General features: G+C 36.7%; 1 protein-coding gene across 6 annotated transcripts in view; it reads right to left on the bottom strand.

Moving 5' to 3' along the window:
* Positions 1-775: 775 nt before the first annotated feature.
* The window catches only part of HEATR5B (HEAT repeat containing 5B), a 92,047-nt gene continuing 84,223 nt past the window's right edge, over positions 776-8,599 (bottom strand). For 5 of the 6 annotated variants that reach the window (XM_022574088.3, XM_089923270.1, XM_089923269.1 and 2 more), the window contains one exon: positions 776-7,103. In XM_022574088.3, the coding sequence (XP_022429796.1) occupies positions 6,799-7,103 (305 nt within the window). In that variant the 3' untranslated portion in view covers positions 776-6,798. The remainder of the gene's footprint in view (positions 7,104-8,599) is intronic. The other variant, XM_089923271.1, reaches the window with a different exon arrangement.

Below are 8,599 nucleotides of genomic sequence, written 5' to 3'. Positions count from 1 at the left end.
CCACTATGGAAAACAATATGGAGTTTCCTCAAAACATTAAAAAGAAAACTACTATATGATCCAGCAATTCCACTTCTGGGTATATATCTGAAAGAAACGAAATCACTATCTCAAAGATATATCTGCATTCCCATGTTCATTGCAGCATTATCTATAATAGCCAAGACATGGAAACAACCTAAGTGTCCATCAAAGGATGAATGGATAAAAAATACGCAGTGTATATATATACAATGGAGTATTATTCAGCCATAAAAAAGAATGAAATCTTGCCATTTGCAACAACATGGATAGACCTAAAGGGCACAATGCTAAGTGAAATAAGTCAGAGAAAGACAAATAGCGTGTGATCTCTCTTATATATATATTTAAACACACACACACACACACACACACACCAAAAACCCTAAAAAACCAATCTCATAGATAAAAAGAACAGATTCGTGGTTGTCAGTGGCGGGGGGTAGGAGAAATGGATGAGTGGGGTAAAAAGGTAATAAATAAATAAATATAGAGATAACTTGGACTATCACATATATACAACAGCACTGCTTTAATTCATAGTTTGACCTTATTATAATACCTTTTTGCCTTTCAAGGACTTATTTACACATAAAATAGTATTTATGATCTATCATGTTACAAAACCTTCACTCAGTACACCAAAATATTAAGAGTGGTTATATTAAGGTGGAATTCTAAGAAATTTACTTTTTCCCCCCCCAAAATTTCCACATCTGGTAATATTTCTTTTGTAATTTAACAAAAAACATCATTACTTTTTTTTTTTTTTTTTTTTTTGTGGTATGCGGGCCTCTCACTGTTGTGGCCTCTCCCGTTGCGGAGCACAGGCTCCGGACGCGCAGGCCCAGCGGCCATGGCTCATGGGCCCAGCCGCTCCGTGGCATGTGGGATCTTCACAGACCGGGGCACGAACCCGTGTCCCCTGCATCGGCAGGCGGACTCTCAACCACTGCGCCACCAGGGAAGCCCCAAAACATCATTACTTTTAAAAGAACTTCCCGTAGATTTCTTTTGCTCTAAACTGCTTTAAGAAAATAAGGACCATGAATCTCATCACTTCTTCCTATACTGAATCAGCTCCTGAAAATGTTAATTTTTGAGTAGTGAGCTTACCAGTGATTTGTTTTCTCTGTGCCTGTCTGTCACATTTTCTGTGTTCAGCAGGAATTACTTTTTTTAAGTAAATGTTTTATCGCATATAACACAGGTACAGAAAACCTCCGAAGTGCTAAGTGAACATCTCAGGGAACTTCCACAAACTGAACAATTGCGTGCAACTACCACCCAGAACATGAAACTGAATATGGCACACCTCTTGGTGTCCTCTCTGGATGTGCATTTTCAGATACAACAGCAAAAATGTTTTTGAATTTCAAAAAAATATCCTGAAAACATTAATAACTAGAAAGGACATGCTATTTGTAATGAGTTAAATCTAAATGTTTTTCCTCACTTTACAACTTTCAAAACCTGGAAATCTTGGACAAATGGTTTAACTTTTTTTAGCAGTAGTTCTCTCATTTTTAATATGAGAATAGTATTTACCTCACAAAGTTATTGTGAAGATTAAATGAGAGAAGAAATGTAAATCCCTTAGCATAGTGCCTGACAATATAATATATACTGAATATGATAGTTTTTACTGTATTACGAGTTTACAGACTAACTGAAAATCATGACTACTGGGGGCTCAATAATTGTTTTTTCTTTTCTCATCCCCTATTCAGAGCTTTAATTCAGCAGAGTTAAAATAATCTTTTAAAAAAAGTAACATCTGTGTTCAACCATGAAGTCTTCGGACCTCAGGGTGTTGCTGCTGGTTTTCTGATCACTTCATTCTGTGATTAATAAAGCCTGTGACACAAAAAGTAGGATTTCCTTTCCAAGCACAGAGAGCAGCTGCTGAAATGTCGATTTATATATTAGTATAACCAGTTTAAAGAGAGAAATTGTGAAACGCTAAAAGGTTATTTAGGTAATTGGAGTGTTTGCTATTTTTTGATTTATATGTGTGTGCTTTATGGGGTGGGGATTATGGTTCCCGAAAATGACAATTCATCTGCTTAAAAAAATTTTTTATTGAAATGAGTGGCTATTAAAAAAAAAAAACTATCCAAAATGACCAGTTACTTGGATCTCTATTTAACAGCTCAAAGAAAAGCCTTCAAACTGAACTTGATAGCTCTTTGCAAATTCTGGCCAGAAAAAAAGAAGAGTAGACCACTTGACTGTAGAGAGGGCTCTGCTAGGCTGAAGAGAACTTTGGGGCAGAGGAACATGCAATAGCCCACTGTATATGTCTCTTCTACCATCTGCCTGCTCCCTAATTTCTCTCACCTCTTCTTTCTGCCTAATTCATGGGGCCAGTCCCGGCTTTCACCTTTCCTGAGTCTCCAAACTTTACTCCCCAGATTTGAAGTCTGGTAAAGATAGGGCTGGGGAAACAGCCAATCACAAGTTGGGAAACAAGGAATTCTGAGTCTCCAAACTTTACTCCCTAGATTTGAAGTCTGGTAAAGACAGGGCTGGAGAAACAGCCAATCACAAGTTGGGAAACAAGGAACTCTATTATCTGAAACTTTTCTTGGAGTCCAGAAGTTAAATCTACATCACAGTCTTCTGATAGGGTGGGGAAATAGCTTCTATTGTTTACTATAATTATTATTACTATTATTTTTTTGGTTGAAAGTAGTTACCTGATTTCAATTTCAAAATTAAATTTCATTTTATTTTAATAAATTAACTAAACAAATTTAATTTTGAAATTAACATTGGTTTTAAATTTGCAGTGACTGATATTTAGGGAAATAAATACTTAAAATCTAAACTCAGGATTGCTTTAAGAAATCTAAATATCTAACACAGGGAGGCAATAAAATGATAATATAGCTCTGAAGCTGTAGTAAGACTTCTCTTGGAATATTGATGGTGATCAACTGAAGATTCTATTTCTATAAGCAAAGATAAACTATTCTTAAAAACACATTCCTATCCTTTCTCCCCATCAACTCCATCCCTTGCTTCTCTATCCTTCTCTTTTTAAATTTTCCAGCCAATGAAAGTTCTACTCAACAGATTTTTCTTTCTTTTTTTAAAAAAATAACTATGGTGCCCCTATTTCTAAGGCAGGAATTGAATTTCAGACAACTAATGTAATCTTCATTACATAAAAATAACCGTGGGGGGGTGGGGAGAGAAGGACATTTTTATAAGCTGGCTATTCCTGCCAACTATGCAACAGGGACCACTCGTTTCCCAGGTGGAGACTTTTCTCAGCAGAAACACCCTATCTTCATTTAGGCTTGAATTGCTCAGGACAGCACCTCCCACCCCAAACTCCCATCTGATAGTCCAGTCCTTTAACATACATTAAGTCAGTTCTCAAAAGAATTTAAATGTGATATGTTATTTTCTTATAAACATGATGTGGGGGACAAATCTGGGCATTGTGCTAGAAAAATAAGAAAAATGAATGAGGTTAAAGAGGTTCAGTACATTTGTGTTTTAATTTTTGAAGACCATGTGTCCTTAAGTTTTTTTAAAAAAGATTTAACTTATTTTGCGTGTGATGCATCTCTCCCTCTACTCTGCAGGCCCTCAATATGCTACTGTTGTTCAATATGTGTTAATTTTAGCACTTCCAGTTGTCCTCTGTGATGGAAAATCCTACCATTATCTATGTTATCTCCTGGCCCAGATTTCCCCCCAGCTGCAGGACATGAAGTAACAAGAGGAGTGGTTTGAACCAGCTCATATACACTTTCACACGAACTCAAAATGTATAACATTACAACCCATGAGCTGATTTTATTCAAGCTTAAAGAGCCAATACATACATTTTCATTACAGGAGAAAAGATAATTTAAATAATACAGTGTTTAGTATATGGCAATAATCAAATTAATGCTGCAACATTTTTTATGAGAATGTAACCAGATTAAAACAGAGTATAAACTAGCTAGAAGAAGGTGAAATGGAGCTTTTTAGCAAAATTCAAACACCTAATGAAAAAATATTGTAGTGCATTTGACATGCTGAAAGAAGTCCAATACAGCTGACACAAAGGAAGTAATAATTGCTATTTTTTACAGCTGGTACTTATTAAGCATTTACTCAATAAAAATAATGCATTTTATATGCATTAACTTGACCCTTACAATGTCCCTATGTGGAAGTACCAAGGTTATCTTCATTTGACATGTAGGTATACTGCATATGGTTATAGGATCAGATGAAATAAAATGAGATGAAGTAGGCAGAGGCCAGATTATGCAGGGGCTTGAGGGTACTTTACAGAATTGATCTTTATGGTAAGGCAACCAACTGAAGAGTTTTCAGCAAGGTATCAGATTTGAATATATAAAGATGATTTTAGGGCTCCCCTGGTGGCGCAGTGGTTGAGAGTCCACCTGCCGATGCAGGGGACACGGGTTCGTGCCCCGGTCCGGGAAGATCCCACATGCCGCGGAGCGGCTGGGCCCGTGAGCCATGGCCGCTGAGCCTGCGCGTCCGGAGCCTGTGCTCCGCAACAAGAGAGGCCGCGATAGTGAGAGGCCCGCCTACCGCAATGAAGAGCGGCCCCCACTTGCCACAACTAGAGAAAGCCCTCGCACAGAAACAAAAGACGCAACACAGCAAAAATAAATAAAAATTAATTAATAAACTCCTACCCCAAACATCTTTAAAAAAAAAAGAAATAAGTTGAGCAGTGAAACAAATAAATATAATTCTTCAAACAGATATTCCTTTTATAGATATGATTACAGAAAACTAGAAGTTGTCAATGGCTCAGAAGAGTCTAGAGAAAGTATAAAGATGTACTGGTGACAGGAAAGGGAGAAAGAGAGAGAGAGAGGGAGAGAAGGCAAAAAGAGAGAGAGAGAGAGAGAGAACCATTGCTACTGCATGATGTAGACTATCCTGAAGTAGGAAATGATGGGAAAAGCCTGGGTTCGAAGAACAGCAGAAAATAGCCAAGGCAGAAACAAACATACTTTATAAATAGATGAGTAAAAGCGGTTATGTGTGCAAGAAACAAGGAGATTGGAAAACAGTCTGGCAGTTCCTTAAAAAGTTGAACACAGAGTTCCCATTGAGCCAGCAATTCCACTCCTAGGTATACACTCAAGCTAAATGAAAATACAGGGTAACGCAAACACTTGTACACAACTGTTTACAGCAGCATTATTTGTAATAGGCAAAAAGTGAAAACAACCCAGACACCCATCAACTAATGGATAAACAAAATATAATATAAATAGAACGGAATAGTATTCAGCCATTAAAAGGGATGCAGTACTGATGTATGCTACCACATGGATAAACCTTAAAAATGTTAAGAAGCCAGTCACAAAGGACCACATAGTGTATGATTTCATTTATATGAAATGTTCATAATAAGAGAATTGATAGAGACAGAAAGCAGATCAGCAATAGTATAAGGCTGGGGGGAAGCAGAGAGCTTGTGGGGCGACAGCTAAAGAGTACCAGATTTCTTTTTGGGGTAACGAAAATGGTCACAACTGACTGTGGTGATGGTTATAGTACATTGTGAACATACTAAAAACGACTGAATTATACATTTAAAATGGGCAAATTGTATGGTATGTGAATTGTATCTCGATAAGTGTTACCAAAAAAAGTCTAAAAACAAGGAGAATAACTTTGGAAAAGCAGGTGTAAAATACAAAAAAACCCTGCAGAAATAGAAGTCAGTAAGAAAATAGGTGAGAACGCACCCATCTGAGATCTAAAGACTAGATGAGGAAGGCAAGGCTGTATTAGAGGCCAGTCCGTGAGGGTATGAGAGAGAATAGGTAGGAGCTAGCAGATGATGAATAGGTGTTCCTCTGGAATGTTCAGAAAGGTTCAGTCTATGTTACGCTGTGTGGTAAAACTTGGTGTTTAAAGTGTGCTAAACACTGTGGCAAACATTCATGTCATCAATTATTTATTTGACGTGGTAACATTCCCATTGCATGAGAGACTGGCATAACTATAATATTCATTTTTGTATGCCCTGCAGCACTTAGCTCGATGCCTTATACACGGTAGGAACTCAATAAATGTTTGATGAATGAAACTAACCATCAGAGCCAGACTCAAGGCCCTGTAATTACAAAGCATAAGTGAGGCCAAATTTTAGCCATTAAAAAAACCCAGAACATTATTCCACATTTGAAACATTTTAATGAATGTTTAAATGAGTTTTAATTTAGTTAACTAAAATATACACAAGTATAATTTAGTAATCTAATATGAAAGTAAAAAGATCTGTCTGAAAGGTAAGGACTTTCTGAGAAATGCTAAGAAAATGTTAACTTTATTCTTAATAGATACACCGCAAAACCAACGCTTCACATTATTTTGGTTACTTCAAAATTTAAATTCAGCTTGCTTTTCAATTAATTTTTTTTAATAACAGATGCAGAATATGACCTATTTTTCCCCTGACAATATCAATAGGCTGCTCAACTACATGATACAATTTTTTTGCATTTAATTTAAAAGACTATGGCTCAGTGTTTAAAAAATAAATTAATAAAAGAGAAACATTATTAGGAAAAAAATGAAAGCACATTCACCACATAATAAAAAAAAAAAATCATTCCTTCAAAATCAGAAACCAGTGTGAGCATTATTTCACTTACCCTACTTGGAAGCATACAATTCCTATATACAAATAAAGTAGAAACTATAGACTGGAATGATACAGTGGCTATCAATAATTAGGTGCTAACTGACAAAATAAACAAAAACGAGTGGAATAGCACATTAAAAGAAACTTGTTTTTAGCTTAATTGTTGGTGCAGAATGCACGGCTGGGGCTGGCTGCCTGGCGGCTGCTTTAGCTTTGCTGGCTTGGCTTGCTCGAACAGCAGTTTCCAAACGTACTTTCAGCTCAGGAGCCGCTCCCATTACTGTCTTGAAAGCATGTGGATACAGAGGTCCAATATGCATTAAATTCTGGAGTGCAAACTCATGAAGATCTTTGGAAGCTGTGCTTGCTGAGGCAAAAGAATTTTCATCCAGCAGGTAAGAGATCAAAGTGGGAACTAAAAGAGCAAGTAACTGGACTCCTGCAAATAACAAAGATAAAGTCTGAAGATGATCACAAGTCTGAAAATTACAATAAACCTTTATTTAAAAACTAGGCAATTACTATGGTAGTCTGAATTGTAATAAAATCGAAGTAAACATGCACGATCTAATTTTAGACCTCAATAACTATTCATAATTAATACTGAATACTTACTAACTGTCCACGCCATGTTAAGGGAGGAAATCAGGTTTGATTTCCTGTTAAGATTATATATTTTGCATTTATATTAATTTGTTTTATTAAAAAATACTGGCTAAAAGGTTAAAAAGGAATGAACACTTTATAATTGTCATCTGGTAAAATGTATTTTGAGAATAAAATTATGAAAATTTTAAGGGTATTCCAGAATAGGGAGGTTGGAGAATAGAGGGAATAGGGAACAGAAACCTGAAGCATTCATTAGGAGGATACCATCAAAGGAATGAGTGAATGTATACGTTAATGGGATGGCAACCATCTCCCTTTGGGTTTTTTTTTTTTTTTTTTTGCGGTACGCGGGCCCCTCACTGCCGCGGCGCACAGGCTCTGGATGCGCAGGCTCAGCGGCCACGGCTCACGGGCCCAGCCACTCCGCGGCACGTGGGATCCTCCCGGACCGGGGCACGAACCCGTGTCCCCTGCATCGGCAGGCGGACTCCCAACCACTGCGCCACCAGGGGAGCCCTCCCTTCGGTTTTTGCATGGCACTTAGACTCAGATTTAGTTTTAATTTTTAAAAAATGACAATTGCTTATTCTACCACTTAGAAGTCTTGCTATAGTACAAAACATCTGTTATCTGAGTGAAGCAGTCCCTTAAAAAATGAAGAAATCGTGATGGTGCTTATTGTTGATGTAATTCACTAATAATAAATACCAGAAATTGGTTGGAGAATTGAAGCTACACTGCTTTGGTTATTTCATCCCTTAAATTAATTGACTCTTAAATGGAAAATTAAAGGGTTATTCATTTAATGAACCTTGTTGAAGTCTAATTAACTATCAAACTATATTTAACTTCATGAATAATACATAAATATATTCTGCTGTTAAAAGAATTCAAACAACAGAGAATTATTTGAAAAAGTGTAAGACTCTCTTCCCTACCTAAATTAGGGCACTTGTTCAGGAACTGATCCCAAGAGTCAACTCAACTCAATCATATTTAAATACTGACTATGCAAAAGTCAGTAAGCTCAGTGTTAAGATTACAAAATGAATAAGATTTAGTCCCCATGTTTATGGAGTTTACAGTGAGTAAAATAAAAAGATAAAATTATGTTGAGTTACCAAACACAGGCCATGATGTCAGTCATAACATTTCTACCCAAATAATCTATTAATATCTAGTTTCAACTAAACTTATCAACTCCTCCCTAACAGCTCTTCTTCCTGACCTTTCCAGTTTTAACGTTGCTTCCATGCTTCTTCCAGGTAACACAGTAATATTTGGCTCTTCTCTTTCTCTTGTCCCCCTAATCAGTTACTTGTCAAG

The sequence above is a fragment of the Delphinapterus leucas genome, chromosome 13, assembly GCF_059928025.1.
Source record: "Delphinapterus leucas isolate spDelLeu-1000000601 "Yukka" chromosome 13, BTC_Dleu_Yukka2, whole genome shotgun sequence".
Taxonomy (NCBI): domain Eukaryota; kingdom Metazoa; phylum Chordata; class Mammalia; order Artiodactyla; family Monodontidae; genus Delphinapterus; species Delphinapterus leucas.
Note: the sequence above shows the minus strand (reverse complement) of the source record. Positions and strands in the feature narration are given on the sequence as shown.